We start from the raw sequence: 17,141 nt of genomic DNA, 5'->3' as shown, positions 1-17,141 counted from the left end.
TTAAACAAAACCTTTTACTTAAGCTCTTCTCTAATAACAGATCAACCAAGAACAGACCTAGCAGCCTTAATCATTTAATTCGGTTACAAGAATAACTTCTTGTTGCTTCACATCTTCTTTGTGGATCTACTCTCAATCAAGTGTCTCTTCACTGGGAAAGTTCTCGTAGATGTTGCTCTTTGAGACGAATCTTCTTCTTGAGATTATCTAATTAAAGATGTGACGCATGTCAAAAGATATTAAAGCCAGACCTTGCTCCTCACGTCACTTTCTTAATCATTATTCTTCTTGTTTTTTCTTAAAGTGACTTCCTGTATGTTTTTAAACCAGTCCAATTTTTTTAATGTATTTAGCCTCTGACAATTATATATAGTTCCACAATTTCATAAACTGCCCAAGTGAAGCAGATTAAATGCATCTCTGTGCACCAACTATATATACAACCTTAGTTTTTAAAGTTTCAAGCAACATCTCAACAGACTTGTGCTCGGTTACAATCTCCAAAATGCTCTGAAATTTTGGTCTAGAACATGTAGGAGATTCTCTGTCTTTCTATGTCAATCATCGTCATCATGAACTTAAGAGTTCACCATCGAAGTCAGTGTAATTGGAGTCCTCTTTCTTTCTGTTAGACGCCGGAGCTCATGACCTTCTTTGATCAATAACCGGTATTATTCTATTCAAGTTTATTTCATAAACGTTGATCAAAGATGCTGACCAACGTGAACTTCCTTTTTCTGATGGCTAGAAGAACCAGATTAGTCCACCATGCGTCTTCCATCAAATATTTGTGACATTTTTTCACCATCTTAAATTTGATGCTCTATCAGATACATCATTAGTACGTTTCCACTAGACTTTTTGCAACCTTATTTGTTACAATGCAAGTCTATGTTCATATCTTACCACTGAAAGCCTTTCTTCCTTTTGTTTCCATAAGCTCCAGCAGAAATCATCGCGGATTGTATGGGTATACATTTTAACAGATATATCAGTCGAAGACATGTTGATTCAATAACTGCAACTTTGGGTGAGTTTATCTTAGCTCATCTTCATTTTATCCCATGTCACATAATGACCTCGGAGAAAAAAATGCTTAACAACCTTTATGACCAGTATGTTCACAATTGCACTCCATCATCTACTTCATGAGATCATGTATATTCATCTCTTCTTTCATAGAGCCTGATCTTCAGTTGCAATAGGTCTTCTCTTTCTATGAGCCCATCAGTAATTGTTTTCTCTCAAAATAAGAACCTTTCGTACGTAGCTTTCCTGCAACAATGCAACACCTTAGTTTTCTTCCTGAATTACAAGATTTATGTACCTCAGATTACAGCATTGATGCTTGACGCAATACTACACTTAATTTCCTTTTCTTTTGCACATTTCCTTTGAGTCATGATTCATCCGTTGCTGTAGATGTTCCTAGAAATGTGGTTAGTGGTAAACAAATGATTAAAGAAGTCCTGGATGGAAACTCTCAGCTTTATGCTAAAAAATATGTGAGAAGTAAAGTCCGAAAGTCAAAGGAAAAGGCGAAAGATTCAATTGTCATATTCTTCCTCTTTTTACATGGTTGTTTTGCTAATTTACCTTTTTCTATTATAGTCATTAGTTAATTCACCTTTGTTTTAAAATAGATGGTTGGTGGATATGTGCAATACATTAACGTAGATTTGAACTGGCCTATACATCCTATTTACAGAAAGAAGTAATAATACATAAATTAGAAAGTCATGTTCCGGAGACATGTATAAATATACAATAAATATGTACACCTAACTTTTTGGGACAGAGAGATGAATTAAGTAAGGAATAAGAAAACTAAAGTGTTTAAGCGAATAAACGCACGCAGAAGGTGTGAGCCAAAGCGCTTATAGTAATTAAAATTAATACGTAAACTCTTAAACCACACATTCAGTTTGGTGGAAGTTGAGATGACTTAAAACAATTTCACTCACATTTTATTTTATTTTTCGCTCTTCTTCACTTCCTTCCAATGCTCACATGCTCACATTCTTCTCCAAAACTCCAACTCACATTTCAACAATCTCTTTAATAATACATCAACGAACCATAAACTATGAAATGAAAAACAGAAGGAATTTGGAGATGGGGTTAAGGTATCTCTAGGCAATATTCGATTAGAGAATGGGGAAAAGGAGCATGTGATAATTGTAGAACACTGTTTCATCACTCTTTTTGCTATGCATATGCGTATGTGTATATGTATATGCTAGACTACAATTGTGCTAACAATTATTCAAAAGTCAGGTAATGGATTCTGAAGCTCGTTGGTTTTATGGCATCTACGTTATGAATGACAAGTTGGTAACGTAATGAATGCTAATGGTGAATGGATTGAAAATAATTTCGAGCTTACCAGTATGGGAGCAGCTCTCTGTCAACCAATAATCATCCAATGAGCCTCATGATATCCACTGTCAACACACAGTTGGTTTCATATTTAATCATGCAGATCATAAATGCATATAGATTGTCGATATCAAAATATGCGCAATAACATGCCACACTAAAGTTTTCTCGATTAAAGAAGACTAATGGACTGAACTAAAGAGTAAAAAAAAGAACTAAAGAGTAAAATAAGAAGAACTAAAAAGTAAAAATACAGTATGTCAGCCTTGTAAAATTCAACTTAAAGTTTTGATTTTGAATTTTACAAGGCTGGCATACTTTTACTCTTTAAACTTTTAACCTAATCTTTACTTACTGCCACAAAAAAATCTCAACTTAAGATCTAATCTATTTTTTTTCTCTATAATGAAAGAACGCTAAAATAGAAGTCATTTTTTCACTCCAATGCATTCTACTAAATAAAGGAATTCTATACTTTTCATTTAGTGTTTCAAAAAAAAATACTTTTCATTTATATTAGTATAATATCTTATTTTATAAATAGTAGAAAATATAAATTCTTCTACAAATAAGAGAAAATAAAGTATTTTTATCTTAAAAGGACACGTTGGAATGAAATTTACCTCTATTTTAGAAGTAGAAGTAGGTTGGAAGTGGTATAATACCAAGTCTCAAGTCTCAAGGTTTCTGTACTGAAACTTAAAGATGTGATTCTGGCTGCTTTCGTAAGGATCTAAGTGATAATTACTCAGATGGTTACTTCTTGCAAATCGTTGTTGAAAGCTGCAACAATGGCGGTCAAAGCTTGTTCTCTCGTCTAACTCATTTCAAATATAGAAAAGAACCTAAATATTTGTTTTGAATCAAAATCTAACAAAACATAGTCCAACTCAGTTTTGAAGAAGAAAACACACAAAAGTGATAATTAAAAGAAATCTTAGTTTTCTCATAGAGAGCATCAAAATATTGATCCAACGTAATGTACCGATGCGTTACACTACTTGTGGAGGAAGAGCTTACGTTACTTGTGGAGGAAAAGGTTAGACTACTCTTATCTTCGTCACTATCAAACAAATCCAACGAAGCATTCTTAAGTGAGACTATGCCATAGTCTTTTTGGAAAAAAATATGCCACATTTTCAGATGAAGCTTAGTTTCCTCGATCACTTATCAGTTCCCAAGTTCCCAACCACATGAAAAACCAAGCTAGTAATTTATGTCAACAATTTCTAAAACCATAACAAATTTATATATGCCTCTTCAAAACTCAAACATGACACAACTATATAAGATAGTACTTACCCTCATCGTTACTAACGTCTAACCATAAAACAGTTCTAAACATCAACCTTAAGGTAGCCACATAACAACATGAGAAAAATTACCAATTAGAAAAATATTTGATATTGTATTTAAGTCTGATATTTTCGGACGTGTAAGTTCTTAGCAAGTTAACAAGTTTTTACCCATTTCTAAGAAAAGCATTCTGTCAAAACTCTTTCAGTAATTACATTTAACAAAGGAACACGCATTGCATCATGTATACGTAAACATCAATGTATCCCCACTTGTCTCTTAGTGAAGTAAAACAATTCACCTTAAGCTTTAAAGCAGTAAAAAATTTATTTAAAGGGGCATTTAGATTCTCAAACAAAATTCAACGATAACGTAGAACCCACTGAAAAGTTCATAGCTGTCCGTTTCCTCATCCCATTATCATGTTCTCTTATATAATCCCCTTTTACAGTCTACACTTCATTCTCAAGCATCTTACTCATTTCATTATTTTTTCTTAGCCCCCAAAACAAACACACAAACAAAAAAGCAGAAAAAAAATATGGATCTTCTCCTTCTCATATTCTCCATCCTTGCCTCTTATCTTTTCTTCAAGATCTGGAAACTCATAGACTCAAAGAAAGACAAAGATTGCTACATCTTAGACTATCAATGTCATAAACCATCCGACGATAGAATGGTGAGTACTCACTTCAGTGGAGAAATCATTCACCGAAATAAAAACCTCGGTTTAGAGGAATACAAGTTCCTTCTCAAAGCCATCGTGAGCTCAGGGATCGGTGAACAAACTTACGCTCCGCGACTCGTCTTCGAAGGCAGAGAAGAGCGTCCTACGTTGCAAGATGGGATCTCGGAGATGGAAGAGTTCTACGTAGACACCATCGGAAAACTCCTGGAGAGACAACAAATCTCACCTAAAGAAGTCGACATCCTCGTAGTCAACGTCTCCATGCTCACTTCAATGCCTTCTTTACCTTCAAGAATCATAAACCATTACAAGATGAGGGAAGACATCAAAGTCTTCAACTTAACCGGCATGGGATGTAGCGCAAGTCTAATATCTGTAGACATCGTCAAAAACATATTCAAAAGCTACCCAAACAAACTAGCTCTCGTTGCTACCTCCGAGTCTTTGAGCCCCAATTGGTATAGCGGAAACAACCGTTCGATGATTCTAGCTAACTGCTTGTTCCGATCCGGTGGTGCTGCTATTCTCTTGACTAACAAACGTAGCTTGAGAAAGAAAGCAATGTTTAAGCTCAAGTGTCTGGTACGGACTCACCATGGAGCTAGAGAGGAGTCTTACAACTGCTGTATCCAGGCCGAGGACAAACAAGGTCGTGTAGGGTTTTACTTGGGGAAGAATCTACCAAAAGCAGCCACTCGCGCTTTAGTAGACAATCTGAAGGTTATAGCACCCAAGATTCTTCCTGTAACAGAGCTCTTGAGGTTCATGTCAAAGCTTTTCATCAAGAAAATCAAGATGCGTCAAAACCCTAGCAAGGGCTCCACGAATATCTTACCGGGGACTCCTATAAAGGCAGGGATCAACTTCAAGACCGGGATTGAACATTTTTGCATTCATACAGGAGGAAAAGCTGTGATTGATGGGATTCAACATAGCTTGGATTTAACCGACTATGATATTGAGCCGGCGAGGATGACTCTTTACAGGTTTGGGAACACCTCGGCTAGTAGTTTGTGGTATGTTTTGGCTTACATGGAGGCTAAGAAGAGACTGAAGAGAGGAGATAGAGTGTTTATGATAAGCTTTGGAGCTGGGTTTAAGTGTAATAGCTGCGTTTGGGAAGTTTTGAGAGATCTAACCATTGGAGAATCAAAAGAGAATGTGTGGAATCATTGCATTAATGATTTTCCACCTAAATCGATTTCGAATCCTTTTACAAAGATGTATGGTTGGCTTCAAGATGAAGATCCTGAAACTTTCGAGATCCCTGAGACTTTCAAGATCCCTGACGAGTATATGTAAAACGTTTCCGCACAGAAACAAAAACACAAAGACAACACAAAGGTGACGATATTCTCTTTCTTTTCTTTTTATTTTTCCCTTTAATTTACGTGTTTGAATTGGATTGAAAATGGGATATGAATGCATGTAAAAGAAACTTTGGTTACATATTTGCTTGATATAATTTTTTTGTGTTATAATTTGTTAAAGAAATTCTGGGGCATGTGCCCTTCCAATACGATGAGTATTTTTCTAATTTGCCATCCGAATGGAATGTTGCCCTCTTTTTCTTGCGTTAAAAGTTGCATCTTTTAATATTTTTGAATCAATGTTCATTTTGCACTTTAGTTTGAATCAATATTTTTGACTATTGTTTCCCATTTACTGAACTTTGTCAAGGTAGAAATTCATTCTACTCCTCTGTTTACGTAATTATAGATTTTCAGTTATTTGGTTTGAAACTATTACAAGGAAATACAGAGCCTTCATGAGTATGGTTCTGAGTTATGACGTTCAAATGCCGAACATGTCTTAATCTACTTTTCGTTGTTAAGATAACGTTTACATTTACATGCGACATAAAATATATTTTTTGTATTCTTGGAACAGTTTCTCAGATAAACTGAAAACGAGTCTGTTTGGTAGGCAAAACATTCAATGAGCATTTCATTTCACCCACTAGATCCCGGGCCCCAATTTTCTCCACATATAATGACAACAATCGCAATTATTAATAGAGATCCCTAAATAATACTAGCATTAAATTAGGTACGCTTAATAAAGTTTACTCATGGGTCATGGCTCACGAATCACGACAACAAAATAAAGTGAACAAATGCCTCAATTAGGACCAATTTAGTTTAACATGATTATCTCAGACTCAAACTCTCCAAGGGTTTTTGATGCAGTAGATTTCAAACGGAGAGGACATAATTGAAAAAATAATTGTCGTTGTAAGAGCATATAGTCAAGCAAAGAAAAGAATTGATAATGATCGATATTTTTCCAATTTTAGACTACTTATATTCCAAGTCGATTTTGGATTAACCCAATAAAACATAATTATAATTTTGTCTGAGGCCCTGCCATTTTTTTACTTTATTAAGATACCCTTGATTCTGTGAGCCAGGGGCGGACCCAAGTTGTGGGAGGGTGGGGCATGTACCCCATACTGATTATATTATTTTCCTGAGCAAATACAAGTTGTTGATCAATTAGAGCAGTTGGTTACCCGTAATGACAATAGTGGGAAGGGATTAGTGTTGATTCCCCACACCAATGAGTCTTGTGTCACATTTTTCTTTTTATTATCATTTTCTTCTTAGCTATATCTCATATTTTCCTTTTTTTCCTCCATATTTTTATTATCATTTCTACTTGTTACATTTTATATTTTCAATACACATTTATTTGTTTATCAGTTTTTTTGTCAATATGTTATTTGAGAATATAATCAATTATTTTTTAGTAAATCAAGATAATTTGGATCTCATTTACAAAATGTTATTTTTCATCATATTTTATATGAAGCTATTTTATATGAATCTACTTTTCATCATATTTTATATGAAGCTATTTTATATGAAGCTATTTTTCATCATATTTTATATGAAGCTATTTTACTATTATATGTTGGTCAAAATCATTTTATATCAAAGAAATTTATAAATTAACGAAAAATAGTTTTTATTAATTATTTTAAAGATTCAGATTTTTAAAATAATTGTAAGTTTAATTTTTCTAAATAAAAATTGCATAAACATAATTTTACTTATCATTATTTTCACCTTTTGTTATGTCATTTATTTGTGCCCCATGCAAATATTTAGTCTGGATCCGCCCCTGCTGTGAGCTGTGGCTTAGTTGCTTTATGGACCAAGCATCTCTACTCTCTGTAACGAATTCAATATAGTTCCAGTTTTTTCTATTGCAAGAAGAAAACGAGAGAAACCATAACTCGCATTTAACCCATTAAATGGTAAAAGTAAAACAAACCCATTGTTTCCAACGAGAAATGCAGTCCCTTGTTCTTCGGATGAAAACCCGGATTTTAAATTAACAGAGCTTTAAATTACTTCTTCTGTTTTATAATAAGTGTCACTCTGAGCTCATTTTTTTGTTACACAAAGAGTATCACTTTACAATTCTAATGTAAATTATACTAACTTTCAGCTGAAAATTAATTGCAAACTGCATTGATTTTATAAATAATTTTATTTATCTAAAATACTATTGGTCAAAGAGATATAATTAATTACAACTTACATATATTTCAACGACTTTCTTAATCTGTGTGGAAAATGTCACAACGACACTCTTTAAGAAACGGAGGGAGTAGTAAATTGGTAGTAGTATTAATTTTTCATCAGGATATATTCTTATGTTAGTATTTTAAATCAATGTCTTCTATGTGGTATAGTTATAATATCTTGTTCCCTCTGTTTTATATTCGCGATGTTTAAATTTTTTTTGATGTTACAAAATAAAAGATGTTTTTATTATATATATTAATGTAACTTTTATATTTATTAAAACTGTGTAACCAATGATTGTAAAGTAACCTAAAATTTCATGTATTTTGAAATTATGAGCTAAGTTTCTAATATACTACAACAAACGGTGGGAAATGAAATTGAGATAATATTGATTTATTGTTTTATAATAATAATTGAGAAATCAGAAAAGGGAAACTAAAAGGGTAATAAATAGGGACAGGTAAGTGACAGTAGAAAGGAAGCGGTCCAAAATCGAAATAAAACACTGTGTGACCCATTCTTCTTTTAATTTTGCCACTCAACACAGCTGGACATTTATTAGTCCCCTCCCACTCTAGTCGATAATGTATCATTATGAGTTGTGGCGACCCAACAGGATTCTATTTCTCTATGGTTGAATAAATCCAACCAAAGACAATCGTGATATGACATAAACTTACTGCCCTGATTTCGTAATGTCCAAATCGAATTTATCACTGAATCACCTACCTTTCTTTTTCTAGATACACACGTGCTTCAACGGATAAAAGTGGCAGTAGAAAATGAGTTTTACAGACGATCTTAAACGAGTATGGATTAAGAAAGAGAATCAGTGATATATTTTTCGTACGTACTTACATTATACAATGTGAATCCTACATGTTGTTCCTTAACAGTGATTTTAAATATATAGGGATTTTTGGTAGTTACACTTACACAGTACCTATGGAAGCTCACCCAAGCTTAAAAACTTCCTGTGGAAGCTCACCAGTAATGCTGTGGCAGTAGGGGAATCGCTGAGTTATTTAAGCAATTCTTTCTATATTCTATATATTATTATTTATATTATTTTTAAGTTTTAGGAACGCCTAAATTCTGCAGATACCAGTTTCTCAGAAGCGTGGAATCACGAACGATGGGAGTTGTAAACGATGCGGTCTGCTCGAGTCTACAACTCATGTCATGTTCCTCTGTCCGTTTGCGCAAAAAGTGTGGCAATCCGCCCCGGTAATGCACCTCCCAGCTGCGCAACCCTCATCGATGGAAGCTCTGCTACTAGACTGCACCAAAATGATTAATCTCCCACCCGTGGGATTATCGGTGCCTCTCTACCCTTGGATATTGTGGGTACTATGGACGTCTAGGAACCAATTGGTGTTTGAAAATAAGTCTTTCTCTGAAACAGAGGTTCTTGGTAAAGCTATTAAACATGCAAGAGAATGGCAAGACCTCACTGCAAAGGCTGACCCCCCTCGCTCTGTTTCGTCTAAAGACTTCACTGCTAGTGCTCCTCAACACCAGTTCCAGACAACGGCGGCTCTTTGCTACACTGATGCGGCGTGGGATAGTACTTCTTCTGCAGGGGGCTTGGGATGGACGATCTCTGACTCTGCCGGTACTATCTTGCTGCAAGGTTCAAAGTCTGGTCTTTTTATGGCATCGCCTCTGGTTGCAGAAAGAATGGCTCTTAAAGAGGGGATCAAGGCTGCAATCTCCCAAAACATCAAAGACCTAATCTGTTTTTCAGATTTTAAAGGTTTGATTAAATTGATCACAGGAAACACTTCAGTGATTGCTCTCCAAGGGATTCTCCATGACATTAGCGTGTTGAGAAGCTCCCTGTCTTCTATCTCCTTTTGTTTTGTTCCTCGACGTTGTAATATGATCGCAGATCATCTAGCCAAAGATGCTATGTTTGTGTTTAAAACTCTCCTTGGATGAGAGGAAACTCTGTTTTCATAATATATATTAAGCATGTTTGACCAAAAAAAAAAACACTTACACAGTACCTATATACATATAGTTTCTCAAATTTAGGATCTGATGAACCATGACATCAATAAGTCTTTCATATAATCATACAACCACTCCGTAGGTTTAATGAGATTAAATGCCTTAGGGTATATACTTATCTTTCTTAGTCGCTGAAGATAGTAGCATTCCGATTAGTCTCGGTTCGTGGAAAAAGAAGCCACATTAGTGCTGATCAAACGCAACGGTCAAGATCATGTAATTTGTACACATATACTTGTTTTTTTTGTTAGAACATTTACCATGTAAAACTCTATTTTTCATTCTAAAATAGAGTAAAAGTGAATATGAAATAATTTTTTTAACTCTATTCTATTTCTAACTCTATAATGGAGTGATAAAAACAAAAATATAGATTACTCCATATATGAAGTAAACTCTATTATGAAATAGAATATGAAATTGGTTTGACCGAATTTTTACTCCATATTCCATTTTAATCTATTTTAAAGTAAGAAAATGAGTGGGATATGAGATGCCCTATGAGTTACAAATGAAAAATGTTTAATCGAACACGTCCTAATCTAATTTAGGGTTTCTCCAACTCTGTTCCATTTTCTACTACAAACACCCTTTTGAAGTAAAATATGCTCCAACTCCACTTCATTTCCAACTCCAAAATAATGTAATAGCTAGGGTTACCCTACTTATAGAGTAATCTTATTTATTACTCAATTTTTGAGTTGAATTTTATTTATTTACAAAATGGTCTTTTAAATTTTGAATGTTTTTATTTCATACTTAAATAATATTTTAAAATAATACAATAAAATGAAAATAAAAATGATGTTCTTTAAAAGATTATTTAATAATTTACATAAAAATTTATAAACTAATAAAAAAATACCAAACTAAACATAAAATATAAAAATAATATAACATAAAATAGGTGATTTTAATAATCTGGTAAATAATTTCTAGAACTGGCATAATCGATGAAGTATTTCCCAAACGATGATGATATCCGATTTTACAATTTTCTTGCTCAATTTAAGAAATCATGGATAAAAGATCTTATTACATATAATGAAATGTGTTAGTTGAGAATTTGTGAGAAAAATTTCTTAAATTTTTATTTTTATGAATGTTTATAGTTGAGGTTAATTGATATTTTTTATTAGTAAAATTTATTAGCGATAATTATTTATTAAATAAATTGGAATCATTTAGAATATTTTTTTAGAGTAAAAAGTGAAATAATACACTGGAGTAATGCTCAGATCTATTTTAGGGTTGCACCATTATAGAGTAAATTGGAGTAATACATTGAAAATACTCATAGCTATGAATATAGTTCAGAATTTCAGATCTAATATGCAAATGAACGATATAAAAATGTTTAAGCATTTTTTGTTGATTCTTGAATACTTTCATGAAAAGTTGTTGATTCCACTTTTTTGCATTGTTTCATATACATACCTAACCATATACGCTGTAAAAAGACACATCTACGGCTCTACAGATCACAACCAACCCTCATCTTAGACTAAATCCACAGATCAAGAGACAAAACAATGTAAATTTGAGTTCTACGGCACCACACTAACCAGATCTACAAGAATAAAGATAGGTTTTCACACTAAACGATGGATCAAAGATCTATAAGAAGAAATAGGCAAGAGAGAACAAAAAAGGTGTTTAAGACTTCCTTACTCTCACTAGTTGTTGGATCTAAACGAACAAGAGGAAAAAACTTAATAGATCGAAACAAGATGAAATCTCCTCACATGCGAGAGTTCGTGGTGGCCGGCGGTGCTCTGGTGACTCGCGGGGGCTCTGGTGACTTCTCTTCCATTAACGACTACTATTTCTTCAATTGGATAGGGTTTTGCTAGATTTTGCTTATTTAAAAATTCCTAAGAGTTGTTTCCTTTCTATATAAGAGGAGATAAGAAACACTAAGTTTTCTCTATATGGATCAAAATATGATCGATATTTTATTAAAGATTGGGTTCGGACTTAGAATATGACATATATAGAACAAAGATAAATTTAGTGTTAAAATAACAAGAAGGACATGCATCGCCTGCACTATCCGAAAATCTAAAGTCTGAACATGAGCAAGATAAACACCATATTTTTCTTCGACACAATGTCACAAAGTTGTATGTGAATTTACAACATTTTGTCATGACACTTCTGATCCTTCATTTAACAATACAAGCTTGACTATTTATATATGAAAAGAATGACCGGTCCTGAGATTTTAGCACTTGTGGGTGGGGGGGCTGTTGCAAAAGTCATATGAAACAAATAATAAATTGCAACTTGTAAGCTACGTAAGAATATATCAGGTAAAAAACTCTTTTAAACAAATATATATATATTAGCTATGTGGGCTTAACCACTTTATAAATAATTATTAAGTACATGCGTTATAAATTTAAAGACCACTGTGCGAATTTTTTTTTAATTCTTTATCATTTTTTGCTTTCTTTTTTGTTCAACTTTGTCTTCTTAATGGAACCACATATCAAATATGCAAAGTAGAGTAAGAAATTAGACTTTTGTTTTTCTAACCCTCATTACTTCGATAGACTACTTCGTTAAACTGTACCAAAAAACCTTTGAAATACAAAAATAAAATAAAAGCAAAAAAATACAATTTTTTTTCTTTTGATAACTAAAATTTCAAAAAAAAAGAGAACTGAAATAACGATAATCTATTTTTTCCTCGATAAATATTTACAAATTATGTGTTTTATCCACACATGCGGAAATAATCATTTTACACTTACTTAACAATATGTAGATTAATAGTTAAAAAATTATCAAGATAAATTATCATTTGTGTTCTCAAAATTTTAAACCGAAAGTCAAATTATTTGTATATGATAAAGTTATTCATCAAAGTATATATGTTCATTATTGCGTTATATTTTTAAAGAACTCTTATGTGTTATAAATATTTTGAAAATTTTAATATATTATATTCATTATTAATAAATAAAAAATTGAAATTACTTAGTGTTCTTTGTTCTTTTTCGTCTATAAAATTAAGATTGAAATCAATTAAAATATTATTTTTTTAATAACAACACTATGTATGAATAAAAATCATATATTTGGACGACACAAGTACACTGGTCTTTAATGTTTATGGATCATTTGTGAAACTTTACATATAAGGAAATCAAAAAGAGGTTTGTGAGAATAATATGGAAAATAGAAACTGTAACAACATGTTTATCCTTATTTTTATAAATTAAAAGTATAAATTTGTAAAAAAAGAAGGTTAGAATATGTAATAGTCATCAACACATCAATGGATCATGGAGAATATATACTACTTATATTTTTTCCTTAAAACACGTTTTGGCTAATTTTACTTTTATTATTATTATTATTATTTTATGATTATTTTAATTAATAACAACGATATTAACCATTTTATTTTTTAGCGTGGACACTCGAATGTAAAAAATCATTTTAAAAGTAGTAGTATAGATTGATTGATTTTATCATAATATTTTATTGATTTTATTTTTATTATAGAAAAGTAGATAGTCATTATCATCACGAAATATCAAAACATTATTACATAGTACGATAGTATCTAACAACATAAAAATTTACTACCTGTATCTTTTTTTCTTCCTTTAACAATTTTTATTATAATTAATTAATTTGTTTATATTATATAATAAATAAACAATTTATTTGTTAAGGATAATCATGATATTCGACGCTTTAGTTTTAAAGTAATTTAACGTAAAAGTTGGTTGCAAAAAAATATAGATTTAGCCATACAACCTCTTTAATTAACTAATGTTCAACATGCAGGGAACGTAGCCACCATTAAGGATAAAGTTGTGCATGATAATAAATAAACTAAGTCTAAGATGATGATTGTTTTTCTATTTTTTAGATTCTAGTTTTTGGTTTTTGAATTGTGGTTTTCGTTTTTTTGTATTTTAATTTTTGATTTTGCAGTAGATTTTAGTATTTTTGAAAAACGTGAATGGTTGTTTTAGATTTTGGTTTTTAGTTTTTGATTTTTACTTTTAAAGTTAATAAAATAAAATTATTACTAACAGTAAAATATTCATTTGAAATAATAAAATATAGAATACTGTCAAAAATACACATAAATTATTTTAAAACAAAATGTAAATACAAAATAAAAACTATTGTAAATTTCATATAAATATATATATTATATTTTCCTTTTGAAATATTTTTGAACTTCTTTTAGTTTACAAGTACGAGAACTTATTTAGTTTACAACTATGATCAAATATTTTTTGAGTGTTGAGATGAAAAAACTCAAAAAATAATTGCTCTAGTTGTATGTATAATCACTTATTTTATATTAATAAAGTACAACAAGTTTATTTGACAATGTGATGGTGAAGTGACCGTATGAGAGTGAGAAGGAAGCGTAAGCATGAGATAAATATGAAAAGAAAGACTAGTTACAAACAAGAAAAAAGACCATCGAAAAGAAAGTGATATATTAAAAAACGATCATCGTTGGAAATTGGTTAAAAACTGAAAAACACGGATTTTGGTTTTTGTGTAGAATTAAGTAGTTATTTGAAAAATTAGTTTCCTTAGCTTTTAGGGAATCATTTTTAGCAAAATCTTGATTGGCAAATAAAGTGGTTTTTCAAAAACAAAAACCTAAACCCATTATAAAAACTACAAATAATCAACCTCTAAACATAATCTAAACAAAATCTGAAAGGCTAAACTGTAAAAATAGATAGGAAAACACAATAGTCAATAACAGGAGCACGATCTACCAGTATCCAGTTATATTAAACAAAAAAGCTAAGAAGTGACTCTTTCTCTGAAAGGTAAAAATGAGAAATAAAAGAATCTGATCTTTTATTTGAATGACATAAAATGCACAGTTTGACTATCAGATCCTTTATTAAATAATAGTAATAAAAAAATTTATATAAAATTATAAAATGTTAATTGATCTTATGGATTTCTTTCATATTATAATAAGTTAAATGGGTCAATATATTTCCTTTTTCCTTAAGAAAGATCTAAATTTGTTTGCATGTTTGAAAGTCTAATATTGATTGATATTTCAGATGATATAAATACTTTGCAATCTACTATGTTAGAGTTATCATGTTTATAGAATACATTCACATATAAACGCATACACAAAATACTCATAGTTTATATAACCAAGCTATGCAGAATGAAAAAGAAGAGAGGTTTGAGGATTGGAAAGGTAGAGAGGCAATCCCTGGCAAACATGGTGGGATCGGACCGGCATCTATTGCTTGTGGTAGAAATAACTAATCTGAAATGTTCTTATTTATTAAGTATCTTTCTATAGTCATTATATGTATTTGGTGTGCTAAATGTAGTTGTAGCGATGATGGAAAACATAGTGTTCGTTGCGAATGGATTCAATTTTGTTGAATACTTCATGAGCTCGATGCATTATTCACCAGCCACAGCAGCAAATATGGTCACTAACTTTATGGGAACAACGTTTTTGCTCACTCTTGTTGGTGGTTTCATTGCTGACTCTTTCCTCACTCATTTCACAACTTTCATCATCTTTTGTTGCTTGGAACTCATGGTATAAATTAAAACCTCATATATAATTGTACACCTAGCATTTACATAGTGTATTTTAACTCTAAGGTTTACTCATTTTTATAGGGATTGATCTTGCTAACATTCCAATCATATAACTCCAAGCTCCAGCCTGAGAGTGATAAAACACCCTCAACTCTTCAGGCAACGATTCTTTTTACAGGACTTTATGCGATGGCTTTTGGTGCTGGTGGTATCAAAGCCTCGTTGCCCACCCATGGAGGCGATCAACTTGACAGGAGGAATCCAAGACTGATCTCAAGATTCTTTAATTGGTATTACTTCTCTATATGCATTGGATGCATCTTGGCAGTAACTATTCTGGTGCCAATCGAGGAGAGCAAAGGTTGGTTTTGGAGCTTTACTATCTCAGTCGGGATTCTAGCCCTTGGACTCTTTATTTTCATGGCAGGGTTACCGTTTTATCGATTCAAGTCTCCTACTGGAAGTTCATTGAAAAGGATCACAAAAGTGATTGTTTCTGCTGCACGAAACCAAAATAAGTCTGATTTGGATGAGGAGTTGATGCAGAGTCTTATCTGTACAGACGAGGGCATTTCTCATACCAAGTTAAAGTAAGTGGTCTAGCTCATTTGATTATTGTTTGTATCAAAAAAAAATATTTGATATTTACTTGAAACCATTTATTAGGTGTTTAGATAAAGCAATGTTGAACAAAAACATCTCAGCAATAGAAGTTGCGGAAACAAGAACATTTTTGGGTCTCCTACCAATCTTTTTTAGCACGATTGCTATGAACTGCTGCTTGGCACAACTATCGACCTTCTCAGTACAACAAGGCATGATCATGAATAGAAAACTCTTTGGTTCCTTCGAGATCCCCGCGCCTTCTCTGGTCGCTATTCCTCTAATCCTCATGATTTTATCTATACCTTTATATGACTATTTTGGCAAAAGGATCTCATCAGACATATCACCAAGCTTCAATTTAAAACGCATAGGTTATGGCCTAGCTCTCTCATCTCTTTCGATGGTGATTGCAGCGATTGTGGAAACGGTGAGGAAATATCAAGCGGTTCACAACGACTTCAAAATATCTGTTTTATGGCTAATGTGTCAGTATCTGATGCTAACTGCGTCTGATGCGTTGACATTTGGAGGGATGCTAGATTTCTTTTATAGAGAAGCTCCATCGAACATGAAGAGTATGAGCACGGCATTGGGCTGGTGCTCGTCCGCATTTGGTTTCTTCCTTAGCACAGCTCTTGTGGAGGTCACTAATACCATCACAGGTTGGCTTGGCCATCAATGGCTTGGTGGAGAAGATCTCAACGAGACAAGACTTGAACTGTTTTATGTGGTCCTTTTTGTTCTTAATACTCTTAATCTTCTTAACTATATTTTCTGGACAAAGAGATATTAAGCGAAAAATCACAAAGTATCATATATCTATGAATTATGTCAAAATGTCCATGAGATATAGTTCTAGTATTATCGAGTATGTTGTGCTGTTTTGATAAGTCATCATCCAGAATATAATAAATATTGTTGACAAAATAAATGAATTTGAAAATATTTATTCATAAAAAACTGAGTATGACAAAAAAGCTTTGAATCTATTTATTTTATTGCACAAAGTAAAGTATGTATACTGAGAATCAGTTGCCTTCTTCTCACCTGCTAGA

The 17,141-nt window shown here is 32.3% G+C and overlaps 2 protein-coding genes and 1 long non-coding RNA gene across 3 annotated transcripts; 2 read left to right on the top strand and 1 right to left on the bottom strand.

Moving 5' to 3' along the window:
- Nucleotides 1-318: 318 nt before the first annotated feature.
- On the bottom strand, nucleotides 319-2,448 carry LOC130495991 (uncharacterized). Its single transcript, XR_008935022.1, has 2 exons — nucleotides 2,387-2,448; nucleotides 319-1,428 (listed from the first exon to the last, which is right to left on the bottom strand). It is a non-coding gene; the product is annotated as an uncharacterized LOC130495991 (long non-coding RNA).
- Nucleotides 2,449-4,114: 1,666 nt separating this feature from the next.
- Nucleotides 4,115-5,900, top strand: LOC108811463 (3-ketoacyl-CoA synthase 12). The gene has a single exon (XM_018583510.2). The coding sequence runs from the start codon at nucleotides 4,217-4,219 to the stop codon at nucleotides 5,663-5,665; it is 1,449 nt and encodes a 482-aa protein (XP_018439012.2). The 5' UTR covers nucleotides 4,115-4,216; the 3' UTR covers nucleotides 5,666-5,900.
- Nucleotides 5,901-15,081: 9,181 nt separating this feature from the next.
- Nucleotides 15,082-16,973, top strand: LOC108810964 (protein NRT1/ PTR FAMILY 4.2-like). Its single transcript, XM_018583032.2, has 4 exons — nucleotides 15,082-15,178; nucleotides 15,261-15,478; nucleotides 15,562-16,070; nucleotides 16,147-16,973. Exons 1-4 carry the CDS (start codon nucleotides 15,082-15,084, stop codon nucleotides 16,877-16,879), a joined length of 1,557 nt encoding a protein of 518 aa, XP_018438534.2. The 3' UTR covers nucleotides 16,880-16,973.
- The last annotated feature ends 168 nt before the right edge of the window (nucleotides 16,974-17,141 follow it).

This window comes from Raphanus sativus, chromosome 6, assembly GCF_000801105.2.
Source record: "Raphanus sativus cultivar WK10039 chromosome 6, ASM80110v3, whole genome shotgun sequence".
In the NCBI taxonomy this organism is placed as follows: Eukaryota; Viridiplantae; Streptophyta; class Magnoliopsida; order Brassicales; family Brassicaceae; genus Raphanus; species Raphanus sativus.
This window is presented reverse-complemented; position numbering and strand designations above follow the sequence as displayed.

What these genes read in the sequence shown, in the direction of transcription:
- LOC108810964 (XM_018583032.2), top strand. Translation starts at nt 15,082, where the DNA reads ATGCAGAATGAAAAAGAAGAGAGGTTTGAGGATTGGAAAGGTAGAGAG. An exon ending in TTTGTTGCTTGGAACTCATG is followed by an intron (nt 15,479 to 15,561) that starts GTATAAATTAAA and finishes TCATTTTTATAG; the next exon opens with GGATTGATCTTGCTAACATT. An exon ending in ATTTCTCATACCAAGTTAAA is followed by an intron (nt 16,071 to 16,146) that starts GTAAGTGGTCTA and finishes ACCATTTATTAG; the next exon opens with GTGTTTAGATAAAGCAATGT.
- LOC108811463 (XM_018583510.2), top strand. Translation starts at nt 4,217, where the DNA reads ATGGATCTTCTCCTTCTCATATTCTCCATCCTTGCCTCTTATCTTTTC.